The sequence below is a fragment of the Camelus ferus genome, chromosome 3, assembly GCF_009834535.1.
Source record: "Camelus ferus isolate YT-003-E chromosome 3, BCGSAC_Cfer_1.0, whole genome shotgun sequence".
Classification (NCBI taxonomy): Eukaryota; Metazoa; Chordata; class Mammalia; order Artiodactyla; family Camelidae; genus Camelus; species Camelus ferus.
In genome coordinates, this window is record NC_045698.1 from 21,859,232 (window position 1) to 21,882,537 (window position 23,306).

The window sequence follows — 23,306 nt, forward strand, 5'->3', positions numbered from 1 at the left end:
ATGGTTTTGGTTGACAGTTAAATTATATTTTAATAGAACAATGTTTCCACGAAATGGAGCATTTTCCATTCATTTTCCATCAGTTTCAGCAACTGGATGATACTTGAAGTATGGTTCAGTAAAACCTTAAAGCTTCTTCACTCTTAACAGATGAATTCTATCCCAGAATTTATAATGGCCAAGGCATTTAAGGTACTTAAAACTTGTCTACTCTTTTCAACAAATCCAATACAACTTGGCTTTATTATTGAGGTTTAATCATTTATTAAAGAACATTTTTTAGATCCAGGGTGATAACTTGAATTCCTCCCTCAGATTGCTCATATTAGACAATGCACTTCATGTTTGGTAGTAACTGCTAAATTATCTGGCAACTTTAGGAACTTATATTCTCGATATGTAGAGTTATCCTAAAATCAAGTAAGGAAGGGAATAGAGGACACTAAGATTTATGGATTACCTTCTGTGTTCCAAAAACCTTCATTGATTATTGATATTTTATCTAATTTTATCTTTACAATTCATTCTTTCTTTCTTTGTAATCAGTAATTACTGAAGATCTATAATGTACCAATATGTTGGGTGCTGAGGATGTAGAAGTGAGCCAGACAGGTTTGGTGCCTTTTTTCATGAAATTTGCAACCTAGCTGTTTGCTGAATGAAACATGAAGACAGGTGTGAAATTCTCAAAACAAAATTGAGAATGTAGTGATGGCTAAGTGGGGAATAAATTGGGAGTGTAGAGCGAGAAAATATAACTTAGACTAGCAGCCTAGGGAAGACTTCCCTGAGGAGATAAAGATTACAAAGATCTGACATATGAATCAGATTAACCAGGTGAAGATGTTCAAAAGGACTTTATGCCAAGGGGACCACATGCAAGGGGACCTAGATATAAAAGAGACTAATGTATCTTCAGTAGAACAAGGGGTGTCAAGGAGAGAATGATAGCTGATGAGGCTAAAGAAAGGGGCTGAGACTGTGGTGGACTTTGGACACCTTGTTAAGGAGCGGGGATGGGGGCTTTATCCCAAGAGTAAAGAGGGAAAAAAAACAAAGGATTTAATTAGAAGACAGTGGCATCTTCAGAGTTGGTGGTGGTAGTGTTTAAGCTGGTCTAGTTACAGAAAGGAAACAGATGGAAAGGAGGCAAGACTGAGTGTGTGTTAGACTGTTACAATAGACCAAGGGGAAATGGTGGTGACTTGGACCAGGGTGGCACCAGTGGGAATGGTGACAAGTAGGAGGAGAGTCAAGACAGGTAAGAGGCAGAACTGGTAAGAGTTGGTGGCTTAATGAATGTGGAGATGGAGGCAGAAGGGAAGGTCTAGGATGACTCTGGTGGTCTTTACAGAAATGGGACATACAAGAGGAGGAATGGTTTGGGAGAGATGGTGATGAGGTCAGTTGGGAAGTACTGAATATAAGTTGTCCAAGAGACTTGCCTGGGAATCAGCTGTATCCTTGACTCTGGATCTTGAGAAAATGTCTGCCCTGGGGTTATATAGAGATTTGGACCTTAATGGCACATAGATGATAGTTGAATCTCTGAAAAAAGGTCGATAATCCCTTTTGGGGAGAGTATGTGAAATGAGGAGAGACAAGGACTTAAGACATAGATCTAAGGAATGAAAACAGACTCACAGACATAGAAAACAAACTTATAGTTACCAGAGGGGGAAGGGGGTAGGAAGGGATAAATTGGGAGTTCAAGATTTGCAGATACTAACTAATATATATAAAATAGATAAACAACAAGTTCCTATTGTATAGCACAGGGAACTATATTCAATGTCTTGTAGTAACTTATGGTGAAAAACAATATGAAAACGAATATGTGTGTGTTCATGTATGACTGAAGCATTCTGCTGTACACCAGAAATTGGCACAACATTGTAAACTGACTATACTTCAATATATATATATACACACACGCGCGCACACAAAAAAAGACATAGGTCTAAGGAATATCAACGTTTAACAGACAAGAAGTGGAGGAATACCTGGCAAAGTTAATTCTGAGTTCTGTCTTATAGACGACAGCATGAAAACTAAGACAATTCAATTAATTTAGTTGATTAATAGGAGGGTCAGAATTCAGACCAAAATCTTTCCACCTTTAAAATCCACCCTCTGAATACTTCACGTTTATGATGCAAGAATAACCTATTGAAGCGTATCTCTTGAGCTAGGCCTTCTGTTAAACATTTTATATATATTGTTTTATTAATTTTCAGAGCAACCTTCCTGTAAACTAAATATTGGTATTATTCTTATCATGTAGGTGAGGAAAATGAGACTTGGAGAAATTAACTAGGTTCCCTAAAAGTACACAACTACTGCATAGCATGAATTTATACCCATTTCTTTCCCTTGCCCAAGACCATGCTTTTAACATTATGATTGTGCTAATTAAGACAGTGGTTCTCAAACTTGAGCACTCATCGAATTACCTGGAGGGCTTCTTAAAACACAGATTGCTGGGCTGGGTAACACCCTTTGACTTTTGGAGGTAGGTGGGGCCTGAGAATTTGCATGTCTAACTAGTTCCAGCCACTGCCACAATACTATGCTGCCATCAGCGTTTAAATTTGTAAAATAACCTAGTTAACTCATACTAAATCACTAACATTCAAATATAGCATATTAAAATATATACTATAAAATTTTTTAAGATATTTTAATTTACCTAACCCTATGATCTCTAAAACAGAATCCACTTCCTAATCCCTGCCATGTACTTTAAGAAATTTATTCATGACATAAACTCTACCCAACAAGCTCTTCACAATTTTTACAACCTTAAACATATTTATTAGCATTATGTGTGCATGCATTATGCAGAGAGATGTATGTATATATATACATTCACATATACATACTGAATTCAGTTAAGCTTCAATTTGTCCTTCAATTTGATTGTAAGTTTATTTTCTTAATCTAAAACAATATTCAATCTATTTAGCACGCAAGTGTTCTCTCTGCTGTAACTCCAGTTTCTACACTTCAGTCCCAATCAGACAACATCTTTTCGCTGTTCTCTGTCGTATGACATCTCTGGTTAGAAATCATTACATGTCTTAAAGGGCCACATTACACTCTGTGAACATTAGGCCATAATCCAATTTTTCATTTCAGCAAAAAAATCACACGATTCCTTCCCCAAGCCCCTTTCAGGATGTTGTAGGTACTTCCAGCTGTGCCCTGAAGGTCAGCTTCTGTTTAGACTCTGCTTTCTGTCCCAGAGATGCATATACATAGAAGATGCGGTTTGCTTACTGACTCAGATAAGTGACTCAGTAACACATAGGTAATGGGAGGCAGGGGGGAGCATTAACTAGCTCCATAAACCACTAAAAACCTGCACAATTAGTGTTACACCTTTGAATTAGAGTCAAAATCAAGTTGGGAAGTAGCACATGTAACAGGTATAAAGATACTGGCACAGCTTTGGTGACGCCTGCCACGGGGCCATTCCTACAACCCCGAATCCCTGTATTTGTTTGTCAAGGTGCTGCATTTTAAAAAATTGTAATAAATCAACAGAAAAACAAGCAAAAACCAAGAGCTCCTTCTGCAACAAAATGCTACAGGTACAGTAGTTTAAAAAAAAAAAAAAAAAAAGTCCTGCCAGCCCCAGATGCCTTTCTGAGGGAAGTGGATAATTTTTACTTGATGGCAAATCATTAAAAGTGAACCAGATGATTAAACTTAATGGAACAGCCACATTAAACTGAAATTAGTAAAAACATGCCTCAGGCAACCTACAACCTTTTATTTGTTGTTGTTTAACTTCTGCCTTTTACAGTAGCCATGATGAATGACATCACAAAAGGAAAAATCCAATTAAAATCTAAGAGCTCAATAAACCCGTGATGTCTGCTTGTCACCACCGCTTTTACTTGCCCTGATGTCTTACGTCTCCTCTTTTCCCCAGGAAGAGGGAAAAGAACTGGCCTCAGGGGAGTTCCATGGAAGGGGAGCGCACAACCTCCAAGGTTTCTGTCTATGCACTCCAACAGATGCAGACCCTGCACTTGGAGGGGGATGAGGTTAAATTGTTTTATGATCATACAAAGCCCAAGCGAAGAGATGCATTTTCCCACTAGTTTTCAAATATTGATAAATCAGAATTGGGATCTGCAGAGCAATCCCTGTTCACGCTCCTAGTTGGCGTCTCCGCTGCCCTTTTATATCCTCTCGGTGTTTGTTCTATAAGTCATCAAAATGGTCTCTCCTGACAGCTAAAAATAAGTTTCTGATTACTTTTACCTGAATAAATCTTGTGACCAGATGTGGTATTCACCCACTAAGTGTGCAACACTTCCATATTGAAAGTATGATGAAAGAGCCCGCCGAGGGGAGACTGTGATCTAGTGGAATGCAGAATATAATAAATCACAGGGGAAGACAGCAGTTGCCACCCAGTAGAAGAATGCTGGCTTTTGAGGACGGATTTTACCTTCGAGATATCATGTGTTTGTAAAACTGGGTTTTCAAAGTCCTCAAGACAAAGTTCTCAAAGTCAAAATACAAGCAAAAACCTGTCTTATGAACTAAGAGCTACTAATGGTAACTATCTTAAATTTGGAGAGCACTTTATAATTTATAAAACACGTGCTTTTATCACATTTATGTAGGAATTAATACAGTATTTGTATAGTCTCTGCGTTGTTTATGACAGCCTTGTCCTGTAGCTCTAGCATCCTCATTTGACTGATGAAGATCCTGGCACAAGGAGGTTAACTGACTCTCCTACCATCTTGTATTTGGTGAGTGAGAGAGAACGAGCACGGCCCACACTTGAGACTCCTGGTGTGACGCCCCCTGCATGGCGCAGGGCTGCAGAAGGTGGCTGCCCTGGAGCCAGATCCGATGGGCAGTGACTGTGGTTTCATTACTCACCAGTTAATGAAATAGCTTTATCAGAGCGCTCTTCAGTCATTAGAATTTGACGATGGAGAGTTAAAATTTTCCCCAGTGGCTCTTTCTGTATAATCAGGGCTTCAGCGTTTTCTTAGCACATCACACCGCACAATCACGGAGCGCTCTTGTTTTACATTTCGTATTACATTTGTCTCACTTCTAAGCAATTTCCTCCCTGTTCCCATTTATCTTTTGCATTATTTCTGTCAGAATTGCTTTCAAGGCTACTAATTGTGTGAATAATACTCTCTTCCTTGAACTCTACGATTAACAAGCATTAGCTGTGTGGCACTGGACATAATTTATCTCTCGAAACGAGGAGGGTGCGTGGAATAACCTATAAGCCCCTTCTTGCACTCAAGTTCTAATCTGACTCTCACACGAGCTGTGCGATTTGGGAGACACCACATAAACTGGAGCCTCAGTTTTCTTGACTCTGCAATGATGGATTCAATTAGCTCATGTTTCCCAAAATGTGTTTCTTGGAAAACTGTTTTGAGGACTATCAATATGAATCACACCCAAAAAAGATTCATTACGTAAGAAAGTTCAGGAAAGCCAGAAGAAATAAAGTTCAGTAGTGTAGTTTCGGACTGTAGGCACTCACAGCCTCTCCAGCCTTAATGGGCACTGGGTGACTCCAAGGAAGAGGCAGAATATGAAGTGTTTCCCAAACGTATTGGGCCACAGAGCCCTTTTTCCTCATCATTTTGTACAAATGATGCTCCATGGGATACACTTTTAGAAAGGCTGGGTTAAATTATTTTTAAAATTCCCTTTTTCCCTGAGATTCGATTTTCAAATGGGTTTGTAGACACTACTCCGAACGTTCCATGCAGTATTGATCACGAGGACACAGAGTTGGTTTACCTGTTGCTGTTGTTGCCATGACGGTTGCAACGTGGCCCATATTCTGTTTAGAGTTGAAATGAGGTGGAGATTGTTACCAAGCTGAATTTGGGTCCACTCACCTGCCACGCAGCAAAGCCAATTGGTTGACACCGTGTTATAATGAAGGAAAATACAGTGTTTATTGCAGGCAGCAAGTGAGGAGAACAGGCAGCTCGTGCTCAAAAGATCCCAACTCCCCAGTGGCTTTCAGGGAAGTATTTTTAAAGGTAATATTTGGGATGAGGGTCCCAGCTCGTGGACCTCTTTCTGATTGGTTGGTGGTGAAGTTACAGGGTGATGCTTTGGGAACCTTAATCATCAAATTTCTGGTTCCAGTCTGGGGTCTATGGGCTTGTGGTAGCCTGTAGTCACCATCCTCCACCTTGTGTGGGGGTCTTAGTTTCTGCAGAACTCAAAAATATGTATCAGATTGTTATGTATATCCCTTCAGGAGGAACTAGTACTCTGTTTTATCACTGAACTATTTGCTTTTCCTTTGTTTCTGCATCCCCTCACTCCCATAATTAGTCGCTGCTTGAGTCTGCTCTTTAGAACTCAGGAAAGGCCTAGGGGACTAAAGCCTGTCTCTACCAACAAGGAACAGGGAACAGGAGGGGCTTTTGTACCCAGGAGGGCCCCGCAGGGTCCTGCTCGGTTTCAAGATTAGCAGCATTCCCACTAAAACTAACTTGTCTGTATGTAGCTGATACTTACAGCTGAAGTCTGCAAATAGTTCTCCTTGATAAAAGCACTTTTTGAAAAAGCTTGTGAAATAGGGTTAGATTATCTAAAGACCTATGAGATACTGCCTAAACTTTTGCTAAGGTGGGGAAAAGGAACTCAGGAAACAACAAGGGAGTCAACATATGGGAATAAAATTCAGGACAAGTAACATGGGCTACTTTTCCAAGTTAGGATTGTCCTCTTCACTTCGGTGCTATCTTCACATTCATTTAATCCAACTCTTCACTGGCTGTTAATTTATCAGAGCCTCTGCTTGATTACCTTCAGGAGCAGGGAGCCCACCACATCATAAGGTAGACTATTCAGTTTTAGGCTGCCTGTACTTTTTAGAAGGTCCTTTGCTGTATTAAACTAAAATATACATTAAATGTTCTTATTCCAGGTGATCTTATAAGTTGCCTAGTTGGTGGGTTTCAAGATATTGTGCCTGGAAGCACTTCAGGTGTTTCTCAAACACCTCAAGTTGAATTTCATAATAAATAAATTTCACATATTCCTAGAAAACTGATTACAACTCCATCATATTAGAATCCAGGTGATTGACTAGCTTCCCTAAATTCACCAAGAAAGTGTAGAGGCAGAATGTACTCAAGTCCTTCTCATTCAAAAGCCAAAATCCTTTTCTCAATAGTATGTCTTCTCTGCTGTATCTGTGGACATAAAAGTGAGGTGGAGAGTGTATTAGTAGAATGTGAGAGCTGTCGTGAAAATAAGAAAATAGCGAAACTAGTTTCTTTTCAGCCAGGCTAATATGTCCTTGGGCATCTTGCTATTGCTCTGGACTTTAGTTTTCCATTCTTCAAAATAAGGATTACTAAATTTTATTCAAGCTCTGTTTCAGTTCTGGAAATTTCTGTAATTATAAGAAAACATGTTCATGAACGGACGGCATTTACTATTGAGGATTTAAGCAAACAGTAAAAGAAAAAAATTCTGCAACCCTTAGAAAGAATTGAATGAAAGTTAATGTAACATTGCATCATAAAGACAAACAGTTTAGGATCACGTGCTTGACTTTTATTTTCTTTAATTTTTTTTTTCTACACTAGTTACATTCAGACCAGGATAGAGGAGATGGATCACTTAAATATATCCTTTCAGGAGATGGAGCAGGAGATCTCTTCATTATCAATGAAAACACAGGGGATATACAAGCCACCAAGAGGCTGGACAGGGAAGAAAAACCTGTTTACATCCTTCGAGCTCAGGCTATAAACAGAAAAACAGGGAGACCCGTGGAGCCCGAGTCTGAATTCATCATCAAGATCCATGACATCAACGACAATGAGCCGATATTCACTGAGGAGGTTTACACGGCGACTGTGCCCGAGATGTCTGACGTCGGTGAGTGGGATGTGATTCAGCCGTTTCCTCTAGGGCATCAACTGAGTATTGAATCCTACGAGTGAAATTTACTGAGCTGAATGAACTTAGATGCTAAATTCTAAAAGAATTTCAAACAATCTATTTATGTCCTTTTTGAAATTGTCCCAGTGTTTCCTAACATTACTCTAGTCTTATCTTTCTGTTTTGTTTTGTTTTTTGTGGGGTTTTTTTTGGGGGGGGGGTAATTAGATTCTTTTTTTTTCTAATTGAGGTACTGGGTGTTGAAACCAGGACCTTGTGCATGCTAAGTGCACACTCTGCCACTGAGCTACACCGTCTCCCTAGTCTTCTCATTTTTAAGAAAACAGCATCTCCTCTAGTGATTAGGGTATGAAATGTGGCAGGGTGAGAGGGGAAGGGAGGAAGAGAGAGACCGTCTCATCTACTTCCTCTCCCACTCTAAATCCCCACTTTATTTCTTGGACTGAAAGACAACAGCCCTCTCTATTTCTCTTAGCCCATAGTGATATCAAGTTCCAGGTAAGGATCTCCCAAACAGAAACCAAAAGCCTGAATTTACAGTCCAGGCTAAAGTGTAATTATATTTGAGAATGAAACTCAAAGAAAACTTTTTAAAATCCACAAACAGTATGCAGATGATGTCTAGGGGACATATTCTTTACTAAGTGGTGGAAATCAAGGGACTTTCATGACATTAATATGGTAAATTAATATTTTGTGCACAATCATACTACCAATTTTAAAGTTAATGTGTGTGTATTTAATTTGCCTAGATGGGGAAAAGGTAAATAGAATTTAAATTAAGGGAAAAAATCCTACTGACATCACTGTTAGCCACATTAAAACACTTCATAGGAGACAGAAATTTTAAAGTACTTGTATAAAGGGTTATTTTAAGTTTCATTCAGTGTCAAATTCAAAAGGGCTAAATTGCATAATAAAAACATTTCTATAATTCTGTGAGTCAGCTGTCAGAGACATTTTCAGTTCACAGTTCTAAGACTTGGAAAATACATAATCCACAGGAATGATTATGAAACATCTACGTTTTTCTCACGAAGATGCTGCGCATCTCATTACTTCAAGTCAGTTTGTTGTGTTAGAAGAATCACAAACCATCGCCCAAGTTAAGTGGAGAATTGGAGTTCTTTTCAAAGGAAGATTTGTTAGGAAAAATAGTTTTCCTCTGAGTGGTAAAGGAGGAGGAAGAGTGAATGAAGGATAGTCTTGTGATCAGCACCACGCACGGCAGTTGTAACCAGGTGTGCAAGGTGTGACTGCACAACTACAGGGGGCGCCATTTTACTTTTGAAGCCACTATAAAATTGAATATGTTTTATAAATATGGGGGGTAGCTGATAGTAACCCGTCTTGAGGAAGAGAAGTCTTTCTGGTTTGCACACAGGCACAGTTATGTTGATATTCATCATTATCATAAATTAACATGTCATTGTGATAGTAAAGGTATCCTAAGGGAATTACATAAAGGTAGTGGAACAACAGCAGGGTGGTGGCAAACAAACCTGAATTTGAAACAATCACCACTAAGAAGCAGCAATGTGGCCTTAAATAAATGACTTGCTGTCTCTGACCCTCCAGTTCCAGAGCTATAAAAAAAGAAGTAATAAATATCGACTCCTAAATCCTTAACATAAGGATGAAGGGAGAAAATAAGTGCAGAGCCCCCCATATAACATCTGACAACTAATAGGCACTCAAAATACCCAGACAATCATATTCTAAAAGCAATCAAATTTTGTATCGATGTCAAGTAACGTAGGTGATTGTTGATTTCTATTAGCTCCTGTTCTAAAATCATACGATTCTCTCATTCCCCCACCTCCGTTCCTCCCTTGCCAGATTACAAGGACGGGTGCTCTATCTCATGCATCAAACATGCTACCTGCAGAGCATCCAACTGTAACACAATACAGTATATTTGTTCGGTAAATGGAATTGGTTAGATATTACAAAAGCAATGTAAAAATTCTAACATTCCCTAAATGTGACTTCTCTGCTCTGTTCGTGGACAAGAGAATTCTAACAGTGTGCTTACTCTTTATCTAATATGAATACCAAAAGTCAGCCTGAAAAGGATCTTAATCAGAGGGTCTTACCCTTTTGGGAAGTCACAGACCCCTTTGAGATTCAGATAAAATCTGTGGATCTTCTCCTCAGTGTAATATACATGTAGACATACATACAAAAATTTGCATGGAGTTTCATGGAGATTGGGGATACTTTGAAGTTATTATTAACATGTGGTCTCTAAAATAAGAATGCCAATCTAAAACGTCATAGCCTTCTTTGTACATTTCATTATAATCATCTTTTGGGATTGTAAATTCCAGATGTGTATGCTCTGCTGTTCCAATTAATTCTTTATGTAATTGAAAACACTTCTCTTAAGGTTCAAGGTCTTTCAACCTCTCAGAATTATCAGAGATTAGATTTACTACTTAAGATGCTTTTATTTGCAGGTAATAGAAAATCCAGTTCAAACTATTTTAAACAATGGAAGTATTTATTGGCCACAATACTTTAGTCCAAAAATAAAGTGGACTTTGAACATGGTTTGATTTGGGTTCTAGCTATTTCTCTGTAATTTTCTGTCTATTCAGCCTTGTCCTCAGGCTGGCATTTCTAAGATCACAAAATAGCTGCTACATTTGCAGGCTTCACATCAGCACATTACAGTCCAGGAGTAAAAAAGCACCTATGACATAGCAAATTTCCAGCAAAATCATGAATGTCCCCTTGATTGAACAATTCCTAAAACTAATCCTTGTTGAACAAGTAGTGCACGATGACAGTTGATTTAGGCCTAGGTAACTTGAAAGAATCACAGTAGGCAAGAATCCAATCAAATCTCACCCTTAGAGGTGGGTTGGAATCAGTTCCACCCAAAGTCATGATCATTCCTAGGCCTTCCTTTAATCTAATCCTTACGATATTTATAAACGTTGGTCACATTGCATCAGAGTGAGGAATCCAAGGCTTTGTAGCCTGGGACCCTGCTGGAGTTCTCCACTGCCCTGCCATAATAGTTTTGTACAGAAGTAAGATTGTGCTTTCTCCTTATGTGTGTGTATCAGGGATCCATAATGAACCCTTAATTTATTTTTAATTCGTGTTTCTGTCATTACAGGCACGTTTGTTATCCAAGTCACTGCAACTGATGCTGATGATCCGACGTACGGGAATAGCGCTAAAGTTGTCTACAGCATCCTACAGGGGCAGCCCTATTTTTCAGTTGAATCAGAAACAGGTTAGAATTCCTTCTGGATCTTCTCTTTACAAAATCTGTAATTTTAATTGACATGCTCAGCTGAGCTAGCCTATTTTTAAATAAAAACTGTGTGATTGAATTTTCTTATCTTCACCTCCCCAGTACCAATGATAAAGTTGTAAACATGACATTCAGATCATTTTAATCAAGAAATCAAACAATGGATCTTTCATCCACTGTGTTTATACAGGGTATATTTAGAAAAACTACACATTGCTTTATTTTTTCCTCCAGTTTGAGATAAAGCGAAAAGGCCAATCCCCTCTGATAGCCAGTAGAGCTATTTACTTTTATTCTGTTTCTTCTTTTTCTAGTTATTTGGTAGGACTGCATCTCTCTACCCTTCTCTGAAGCTATATGTAGCCACGTGATTTATTCGGGCCAATTAAGTGTGGCCGTGATACGAGTCATTTCCAAGCAGAATTTTTAGACCTGGTGCACAGTCTACCATGTTCCCTTCCTCCTGCCACAGTGATCATGGATGGAAACCAACATTGAGTGGGTCTCCAGCCTGAATGCATAAGGATTGTCACGAGCAGTCTCTTACCGGCCTGCACAGAGCAGTTTAGTTCTGTTCAGCCACTGAGATTTTACTTTGTTCATTATCCCGTTGTCTAGCCTATCCTTACTGATACCGTCCTAAAAACCAAAGTAGATTGTTCTAATGGAATCCTTTTTGCAACGTCTCATTTTTCTGCACTTTCTCTACAGAGTTGCTTACTAACTTACGATGATTTTTTTTTAGTAAATATCATGTGTACTGTACAGTAAATTCTATGCATATTTTTGCTATCAAAATAGGAGTCAGGTTCCTGTTATACAATTTTCAAGCATCCATTGTTGTTAGTAGAAATCAAAACCTTTCTAGTGTACTACATCCAGTTGGAAATTGATGTAAGAGGAGCAGTGAACCTGGAAAGAATCCCAAGGATAAAGAAGATATTGAGTTTAAAAACAATGAGGATGAAAAATTAGAATTATTCAGTTTAAAGGACAAAAGGTTAAGGTGATCTCCTGTATTTAAATAGAGAAGTACTATTATTTGGAGAACAGAAAGCAGTTTTACTTTCACTGAAGCCAAGAATATAGGAATAAAATTAACCTGTTGTCTGAGGTATTCTTGTCAAAAATTTTTAAAGGTATTTTCAACTTTATTAGTTGTTAAGCACTGAAACGTGCCACCAGAGAAGGTTATAAAGACGTCTCCAGAGATTTTTGAAAGAATGTTGTTAATTTAAGCATAAGCCTTACACAGAAATTAGGCAAACTTTTAGAAGTTCTTTCAACCAATTATTTTGTAACTACCTAGCAACAGAGATAAATTTTACCTAACTTAAGAATGTTGGTCAGTGCTGGGACCCATTGAACTAATATTCACATCAGCTTTAGGGAAAAAAATTCTCTAGGTTCATATAAGATGATCATTATAAGAGAACTGATACTGTGCTTTCATAAGACCATAGTTTTGTGGTTTAGAAAATCCTCAGAACATTTATTATGGTGGATATATTTGATGAGCAATTAGCCAGTTCGGTAAAGTGAAACTCAAGGGCCAGTTCAAGTATATGACTTTCTTAACAATTTCCTCCGAGTACAGCCACGTGTCTTTTATCAAGCAGTTAGCGTAGTATACCCTTGTGCCACACACCAAGTTATATTTGGCTGTTGTCATCTTATAACACTTAATATTTATACTACGTGCGGTCTGCATTGTTGCAGCAGGTGACTTTCACTTGCTTTCATTTCTCCTTACATTACAGGTAGATATTAATGTATCTAATGCCCCACGTGGTTTTAATTTCCTGCAGTACAAAGGCTACCTCTAATCATCCTTATGGTCACCCATGACATCTGCATAGTGTTATGCATGTTGTGGGTGACAATCTATGTTTGCATAAATAAATGATTCTCTAAAGTACTTTCAGTACATCCCTTTCCACTTCTGAATTTCTCGTCCATCCATAGGTATCATCAAGACGGCTTTGCTCAACATGGATCGAGAAAACAGGGAGCAGTACCAAGTGGTGATTCAAGCCAAGGACATGGGCGGCCAGATGGGGGGACTGTCTGGGACCACCACGGTGAACATCACGCTGACGGACGTCAATGACAACCCTCCTCGGTTTCCCCAGAGTAGGAGCATTTGATTGAATGAGTTTCTTCAGTGCACTTTTATAAAACTGTAACTTTAAGAATATTTATTTTCCATTATTATTATTAATTGTCAAACTTAGTGACCTTAGCAAGAACTGGCACTTCTATGAAAAATGAGTTGACAGTGCTTATTTATGCTCAGTAGATGTGAACATTTATCGGTAATTAGCTGAGCGATTGTCCGATACGGCTTTTACTGTAAAAGCAACATCGTTGTTTTATTTTTCCTTATTGAAAAGACCACCTCAGACATAAATGTGCTTGTACGGAACATATGTACACAAGCATGCTGCCGTTAGGAAAAATTTGACTTGATATTTTGTGAATTTAATCAGGCGTGTAATCTCTTTTAAATCCTCACAAGGCTTTGTAAGGGGAGGATTTATCATTTTACTGTTTCTAAAAATACAGCTGTGGAAGTAACTACATACTTAATCCATTTGTAATCAGAAATAGTTTTCCACATTATGGTTAATTGAGATACCAAAAGTCATCTCTGAATCTTTAACGCTCATGGTTAGGTAGGAAGGAAAGAAACAACATTTGTAAATGCCCACTCTGTCTTAAGCAGTATCTTTGAGACCATTTCTCTTTAAAGACCTCAAGTGGGTACTGGATTTAATGCAGGAACAAAATTCCTTTCTGGTCATGATCTCCTGAGAAAACTACCTGAATCTTGTCTTCCAAGAGAGAATAATTGTCCACCATGAACTAGAATACCCATGTACTCCATCATGGCCTTTTTTAAAGCTGATCAGCTCATAAGAGCTTATTTTATAACGGAGATGCACATGGAGCAACAGGAAATAGTTTTATTTTCTTTATTTTTTTCAAATATTTAACCACAGTCAGCTCAATGCAGAAACAGAATAGTCAGCTAAACAATACCCGATTTAACCGGTAAAAGAAAGGTTTTATGAACCCTAAAACACCCCCTCCAGAAGGCCTGAAATGAAAATATCAGGGTCACCAACACTTTCCCCAAAACCTCCTTTTCCATGTGGGGATCCCCTGGGGAAGGATAACAAAAGGATTTAACTGGACCTTGATACCAGGGGACCTTTTCCCACTCTGCTGTCTCCTTAAATAGACTGTGATCATTACTGAATAATGTACCGAGGCAAGGGAGGGGAAGGGAGAAAAAAGGGTTGGAGGCACCCAAAATGGAAGTGCAATACATTAGAGAAAAACTTGTCCTGTTTTATCATTTTACCAAGGATGAGCTCAATACTTAGTGGATTAATATTACTGAAGGGCTATACTTCACTAGTGTCACAGTCTACAATTTTTCCAAAACAATTTGTGTGAATGGTTTGCAAAATGTGATGGATGAAAGCAGAATAAGCTTTGTCTTTATTGTTTTATTTTTTTGATGCTGGCCTGGAAGATCTAAATTGAAACTCAACACGTAGGCTCCTGAAAACTAATTTTCCAACATGAAGACATAAAAAAAGTATATGTCTATGAAATCTAGTTTTTTAAATTAGGGATATAAACACAAGAATGGGAGACATCTATGCACGGGAAAAAATGCTGTAATAAAATTTAAAGGAAAAAATTAGTCAAAATTAGAAAAAGTTATTAGAAAAAGTTATTTCTCAATGTACTTACCTATACCCCTAACTACAACTAGACCAGCTTCATGTATGAGTGAAGAATCTCTACTTGGATACGTTCTCCTAATTGCTGTAATTTGTTTTCACCTTCAGTTATTATTAGCAATGACAGGAAGAACTCTTTTAAAGAATATCTAGTAATTAGCTTAAAATCACAGTTCAGGTTAAATACTTTTCTATTCTTTCTGTTAGATTACACTAACATTGAAACCTGCACCCTGGTCTAACAGTTCAGACTTTCTCACAATCACACCATAAACTTGGAAGCCTATTTACAGGACAAGAAAAGTGATCTCCCTTTGCCAAGAGACAGGTCATGCAATAGAAGAAGCATTCTTAACAATCATGAAAGTAAACATGTAAGGAGAACAGGGCACCATTAATTACTTTAAGGAAAGCACAAATCTGCCTGCATCTGTGGTAATGTCTGAAAGAACTGCTAGAAAATGGGTTTTGTTTTTATTAATGATGGTGTGTAATTAGTCTGTGTTTGACTTGTATCTGTCCGGTGATTGATAGGTACGTACCAGTTTAAAACCCCTGAATCTTCTCCACCGGGTACACCAATTGGCAGAATCAAAGCCAGTGACGCTGACGTAGGAGAAAATGCTGAAATTGAGTACAGCATTACAGAGGGAGAGGGGCTGGACATGTTTGATGTCATCACCGATCAGGAGACCCAGGAAGGGATTATAACTGTCAAAAAGGTAATGCATTTTTAAAAAATACCATCCAAATGAAGGCATTTACTTTACTCTGGTCCCCAAGTAACCAGGGGCAATTACATCTCACATGAACATGCCTCTCAAGTCTCATTTTATTCATTGTTTTCTTAAATACCTAGTCTAATTACATTGAGAGCCCTTTGGTTGGCTTTCAGGGGCCTTCCATAATCTTCTGCATTCATTAATCTCATACTTCCAATAAATTTTTAAGAACTTCCTAACTAAATAAATAATATAAACAAATGATATACATAAAAATGCATGAAATAAATCATGTAAATGAACAATAAATTTAAAAACAGTACCAGACACTGTTCTAGATGCTGGAGGTGCAATAGTACCTTCCACAGGATGGTCTCTGCTCTTGTGCAACTGTTCTCATGGACAAGAAAGCAAAGAAGGAGACGTGTAACTACAAATGCGGTTACATGCTTTGAAGGAAACGGCAATGCAAGCAGTGATAAAGATGGCTTGAGTTAGAGGGGATATATAAAGACCACAAAAATAAAGTAACATAACTTCCTGCAAGCTCTTTAGCTATTTTTTGGAGCACAATAATAAAGTCTTTATATTCTGAATTCCGTTTTTCCCCTATGTACTTATTTACTACTTACCCCCCAAAATTGTCTGGCACCATGGAGCAGTATACTAAAATATGGCAAAAATTAAAAACCAATAAACTATGTGCTTCAAAGCTAAAAATAATATTAATTTGGCTTATTTTTTAATGATTTCACTTTTATCATGTATGGTGTAATATTTTCTCCCTCCTTTAGCACACTGTTATATTTGCTGGTAAATGTAAGCACAGGTGGATGTAAATAAGATGCATTTTCCTCTTAAGCTTTGGATTACATGTCTTAATATCTGGAAACACAATAAAACATGTTTAAGTGACATTCAGATCAATGTTTTATACTGTAATATAATTAGGAAGCCCATTAGTGTGCATTAACCTTTTTAATTTTCTTGGTGCCTTATCAGATTCAAACTGAAATTTTGCCTAGCCAACTAAATCGCATTCACTAACGTCTTGATTAATTGTGTTTCTAGTGAGCCTTGTCATATTATCATCTAAAACTAAAAGTCAGCAATAAGCACTTGGGTTCACTATGTCTCCAGAAGCAGAGATACTTCTCCTAAAGACCTCTGACAACAATGATCATTACTTTCTTTGGCAAGCAATTAGCCAGATGCCTTTATCAGGATATCACTTGGAATATTTTATCACCTCATGCCAAGAAAAAAAGATTAATCTATTTTATCTGAATGAGGAAGAGGGAATCATTCTGGAAACCTGTGGTTCTCCATCCTGTCTGCACAGTTGAATCACTGGGGGAGGGGGCATGTTTAAAAGGTATTGTCATCCCCACACCAGATATTTTGGCTTAATGGTCCAGGATGGGACCCAGATACGGACAAATTTTAAATACTTATTAGCTATTCAATTAAAGCGAAATGTGACAACATCTGACACAGAATGATCTACTACATATTTGTCAACCTGCCTCTAGTGTGGCTCCCTCTAGTCAAATATAAAGGTTTTTTCTTTAAAAAGGGGTCTATAACAGACTCTTGTTTCTAGGTTCCCCCTCCTGCCCATCATAACTTGTGCCCCTGGTACATGGTTTCAGTTCACACTTCCATCAGGGTTGTGTGGCATCTGAACTCCCATGTCTTTGCCCAGTATCACACTGTGTAGTGATGTCTCTAAGCCATGTGATCACATTCATTTCCCAGCGGTTTGCACTAAAAATGGCTGATGTCTTAGCTTTCTGTGTCTTGGCTGATTTATATATGTCACTTCTTCCCTCCCGCCTCAACAAGCTCTTGGACTTTGAAAAGAAGAAAGTGTACACCCTCAAAGTGGAAGCCTCCAATCCTCACGTTGAACCCCGCTTTCTCTACTTGGGTCCATTCAAAGATTCAGCCACAGTTAGAATTGTGGTGGAAGATGTAGATGAGCCCCCCGTCTTCAGCAAACCAGCCTACATCCTGCAGATAAGAGAAGATGCTCAGATAAACACGACAATAGGCTCCGTCACAGCCCAAGATCCGGATGCTCCCAGGAATCCTGTCAAGTAAGCACACCTGTGTGACATGCCTCTTCCATAAGTTTGTTGATTTACATTCAGATATCCACTTGTAAATTGGAAAAGATGAATCCTTTTTTTCCAATTAGCTGTGTCTTCCTGAAAAACTACTTTAAAGAGCACCTTCACTCTCCTTGCTCGATATTATTTAGCAACCACATAAACATAGAAAACACAAAGTTGGGGGGAGGGGAGCATAAAATGAGTTATAAGGAGTTTACTGCTTACGGGGAAGTGGTACAAGGTAGTGCAGCTGAATGGCCTGGGATTTTTTTTTTTTTAAGGTCTTAGATTTGTCAAAGATTGGCATGGAGAAAGCATTGTGATTTTTAACAAACAAGGCATTGAGCTTGAGAGTCCATTTTTCAAGTGCGGAAGAACCTACCATGTGACGCTTAAAGGCGGAATTATGCTCTATTTGGATGTGTAACTGTTTTCTTTTCAAGACACGGATAAAAATAAGAACCATTTCATGATATATGTCTGTGAAATCCTGGGGAAATTAATAGAGTTGTGCCCAAATATATACTATGGAAGCAAGCTCTATGTTCCCTGTACTTTGCTTACACCCTAGCTGTAAGGCCTGTTGGAAGAAAGCCTCGTTGTTCTTTGAGACCACTGATGCTCAAGTATTCTAGAGTCTTATGAAAGCACTGGCGTCAACGATGTCCAGCCTTTAGCCAGTAGCTTGGTGGACTAGATGAGTAAACTTGTAAATCAGAATCCTGTTGTGTAAATTATTCCCCATGAGGAAGTGAGCAGACTGAGACGCTGAGCCAGTGAGCCCACAAATCTATCGTGGCCAGGGTGTGTGCCTTGTGCCAGGCGTGTTCTAGGCACCGGGGGCACAACAGAGAACGGTACCAAGCCCTGGCCTCATGGAGCCTGTGTTCTAATGGGGACGGACAGAAGTAAGCAAAGATACGTGCTATGTCAGGTGAAAAAGTGTGAGCAGTCAAATAAGAGCGTGCGGAAACAAAGGGTGTCTGTCTGGGTACTATTTTAGATGATGTGGTCAGGCTTGTGCCTGTTGTAGGAAATCATCTGAGTAAAGATTTGAATGAAATGAAGGGATGCACCGTACTGATATCTGGGGGAAGAACACACAAGGAAAAGGGAAAGCAAGGGTGAGGTCCGACGCCAGAGCTTGCCGGGCACGCAGGAGCGGCAAAGGGGCCTCCTAAGCGGAGAGAGTGAGGCAGGCGGGAGCCCAAGGTGTGCGGAGGCAGGGAGGTTCACTAGGTGGTGAGCGAGGCAGGTCTTACTGAGGACTGTAGGCCCAGGTAACCACCGGATTTTGTTCTGATTGAGGTAAGAAGCCACTGAGAGCTTTGAGTAGAGTGACCTGTTCCGAAACTACTTTTTCAAAGGATCACCCTGGCTGCTGCGTGAAGAACCTTATTACAGATGAAACAGTTTGAGGCTCTAAGGCAGTGTTTCCTAACTTTCTAGCCACAGAGCCCTTTGTTCAAATGAAGCCTCATGGCCAGTCCCACGTCTAAGACACAAAAATGCCTGGCTTACTTGCAGGGAATAATTTTAAACCATCAGGAAAACAGACTTGTTTTGTCATCCTACTGGAATAGCTATAGACTCCCTGAATCGGATGCTAAACCCAGAGCAGCCACGTGGAGACTCATGGGTCAAGTTTTCCTCCTATACATTTAATATTATTAATAAAGAAAATGAATGACGGCCTTTGCTTGCATAATACAAATAATTTTAAGTGCTTTTCACTACATTCTCGCACTTGGAGTTTGTTCTAACTGTATAAGAAAAAAAATCTTAGCAAGACAATATCAAGACCAACTTGAAAGTGTTAATCTTGGAAATTTATAAATATGAGCTTGGTTACCTCTTTGATCAGTCAGCATGTTTTTAAATGAAGGAGATAATGTCTTCTGGGAATTTAGGCTGGATTTTTATGTCTATTTTAGTTTTTATACCAAATATCACTTTTACCCACTACATTTATTTTATGTTTTATTACAGGAAGTAGTTAGCTTGTCAGACTAGGTTGGCTGTCAGCTAATTTTGAAGTTTTTTTCTGCCAACCTTCCCTTGGTACATATGGATTCCATGTATAGATAAAGATTTAAGGATAAAAATATACAAAGATATACTGGTATATAAATCCATATCCCAGTGATTTCCTTTACAGGATAAAATAGATTCTTATGTTAGAAAAGTACAACCATACAAAGTTTTTGGTTGTTTGAGAAACGTATATAGTGAACAATTAGGTGCTCGACATCATATTGAGTGCACAATTAACACTAGAGAATTCTTCCTCAAACATGGTTTATCATTATGCAAGCACAAGTCTTTAATTCTTTGATCACATAAAATAATTTTCTTTCTATCACTTTATACCACAAATGTCCTTTGATCTCCATGGAAGTCTTACAAAACGTCACTCTGTATATTATTATGGAAAATTTATATGCAAACACACTTCCTTTCCTGACCCACAAATCTCCCTTCAGGATACACTAGAAAACAAATTATTCGATCACAGAATAAAACAATGTTCTAGGGAGGAAAAAAAAAGAGCTAGCTCGCAGAATGATCAGCCATAATCGTGATGAGATTGATTACCTTTTTCCTTATCAGTTATTTTTACAGTTAATGTGACTAGACACTACATTTCTGGACATAAATTGAAATTAGTTTGGAAAGGAAAACAACGAGCAAATAGAGCTTTGTGTGTCTCAGATGCAGCACCTTTTCTAATCAAGGTAGACATTTTAGGTTTTCTATTCATTTTAAAATCCCCCAATTAAGGAAAGAAAATAATACACAATTTTGGTATTTCCTAAATGGTCTTTCTGTTTAAAATCAAAAGCCACCTTCAGCTAAGAATTCCTCGCCCCTTACCCTTTATTTCAAGGCTTGATGGGAAAATATGATTACTCGTAAAACTTCAAACTATAGCAGGAAGAAAAGGGACAAAGAACAAGAAAAGATTACTGCTGTGTATAATTTTAACAGCTTATAAAGGCAGTAAGCAGTGTGCCTTAAGCCTGATGCATCAGGAGAGAAAAAATATATTTGTAGAAAATTATTAAATTCCTTACAAAGTATATGAATACTGAGATTTCCTTTTTTGGTAATCATGTCCTATAAATATTTATCATTCTCAATTTAAAAATGAGGAAAAATAAGAAAGGTCAATGCTATTGTCTAAATTCTTAATAAATGTTGATTTGTGGCATAAATGGCTAAACCAATCGCTATTTCATCTATTTCAACCCTTTTGATAATAAAACACTAGACATATAAACAAACTGAAATTCTAACCCAACTTGACACACATGTATCCATTGTGCACTTCATTAATTCTCTTTAAAATCAGGTTTAAATAGCCTGCAATAATGGCATATCTATTTTATTTAGACAACTGCTAGATGACAAAAACAGATTTTATTAACGTAACATATTGTTTATTACAATTCACTAGTAGTACTTAAAACAAAATAATTAATTGAAGTAGAATCTTGAAACATGCATGGTACACTATTGCAAGTTAGCAACCAGAGTTTATTTTTCTTAAAGCATTCACAGTAATTCCACCTGTGTCTGCCTAGTTAGGACGTTTACTTAAAATGTATTTCTACTGAGCTGACATTTTAAAATATCCTATCATGACATACATATTGAGAATCCAGCTGAAATGGGCAATTTTTTGTTTCTAACATCCTTAGCATATCAACTTTCTTCTAAGTTTTCTCTCTATTGCTCCCCCCGTAAAACAAAGTGTATACATATTTTCCCCTTACATATGACTTCCAAAAACTAGTAATACATTTATAAAGAAAATTACATTTTTCAAAATCTGCTAGTCTTTCATCAATTTCAATGTTGAAGACTTTGTCCTTCTTTAGTTTCTAAAACACCTCTTGGTTTTCTTTGAATTCCCCGAACTCCCCTTTTCAAAAGTTTATAGATTCCTGCTCTATTCTGGGCACTGTTCTAGTCCCTGTGGTTTTCCATTCTCCCCTTTATCCTTTAAGTGACTCTGTTCTTAGCACTGTCCTCCCTCTCTTCCTAGACAGTTGAATAGGAAACCAGGCTGTCAGCCCAGAGGCTCATCTTGAGCTCCCTGGACTTTCCTCGAGCACCTCAGCCTCAACATATCAAAACTGGAACTTACGGTCTTCCCCAAATCCTGGTTTTCACTCTTTTCTATCAGTTTGTGACAGCACTATCCCAGTACTCTCTTCAATTAGTCAGCGATCTCTGTTAAACGTGAGTTAGATGGTGACACTCCTCTGCCTAAAATCCACTGGTAGATTCACACTGAGTTAGAATAAATTCCAGCTCCATACTGTGGCCAGCCCATCCGTCTACAGTCCCAGCTAGTGGATTCTCTCCCCAAGCTCCTCTCTTCTCTCCCCTCCTGCCTCACTAACCTCGGCCACATTAACCATCTTTTGCTTTTTCAACATCAGAGTTTTTTAAGTAAAATGAATAATAGAGAAATAGCTAATAACCCTATTTATGCACACACATTAAAGTTCTAAAGTTCTAAAAACTTAAGTTAAAATATAACAATTACAGGGTGGGAAGGGATAAATTTGGGAGTTTGAGATTTACAAATGTTAGCCAAAAATAGATTTTAAAAAAGTTTCTGCTGTATAGCACAGGGAACTTTGTTCAATATCTTGTAATAACCTTTAATGAAAAAGAATATAAAAATGAATATATGTGTGTATAAGCATGATGGGGACGTTGTGCTGTACACCAAAAGCTGACACATTGTAACTGGCAGTACTTCAATAAAAAAGTAGCAATTACTATATAAACTTGATCCAAATGACATAATTTTAAAAAAAAGAAACTTTAGTGGTGATACTCAAAATCATGTAACTTCTCTAGTGGGTTTACTATTAAGACCTCAACTGGAAAGAAATAATGTCTCAGAATACTTTGCTTAATCTTAAGTTATAGACATTCCAATATGTGCTACAGGTAGAAAAAAATTCATGTAGCAGATATTCTGGGCATAGTTTTAGAATGTGAGAGTAGCAAATACAAGGAAAATCTTTCTAAATTCTCCTCTGCATTTTCAGGTACTCTGTCGACCGACACACAGATATGGACAGAATATTCAACATTGATTCTGGAAATGGTTCAATTTTCACATCGAAACTTCTTGATCGAGAAACACTGCTGTGGCACAACATTACAGTGATAGCGACAGAGATCAGTAAGTCCGATCTGATGCCATGGCTGGCCCCAGTTGATGGAGAGAGCATCTCAGCAAGGGCTAGGGAAGCACAGCTGAGACTCATCACCATATATTGATGATCCCGCTCGATACACATTGAGGGAAAGAGCCCTGAAATGATTTGCAGTAATGTTCCTTATAGTCCTCTTGGTTCGTTCACAAATGCAGAAGCAACTGTGGAAGTTCTGCAGTTTGGGAACAATAAAACAGGAAAGCGTCTCTCAATCTGGGTTGAATTGGTACATGTTGGATTTGATTCCAAAAAGCTTACAAATCAGAACATTACAGAAG

The 23,306-nt window shown here is 38.1% G+C and overlaps 1 protein-coding gene across 4 annotated transcripts in view; it reads left to right on the forward strand.

The window, feature by feature from the left end:
- The window catches only part of CDH6 (cadherin 6), a 118,338-nt gene that overhangs the window by 83,467 nt on the left and 11,565 nt on the right, over positions 1–23,306 (forward strand). For all 4 annotated transcript variants that reach the window (XM_032470522.1, XM_032470510.1, XM_032470517.1 and 1 more), the window contains exons 3-8: positions 7,611–7,905; positions 11,057–11,176; positions 13,163–13,330; positions 15,487–15,674; positions 17,520–17,773; positions 22,858–22,994. In XM_032470522.1, the coding sequence (XP_032326413.1) occupies positions 7,611–7,905; positions 11,057–11,176; positions 13,163–13,330; positions 15,487–15,674; positions 17,520–17,773; positions 22,858–22,994 (1,162 nt within the window). The remainder of the gene's footprint in view (positions 1–7,610; positions 7,906–11,056; positions 11,177–13,162; positions 13,331–15,486; positions 15,675–17,519; positions 17,774–22,857; positions 22,995–23,306) is intronic.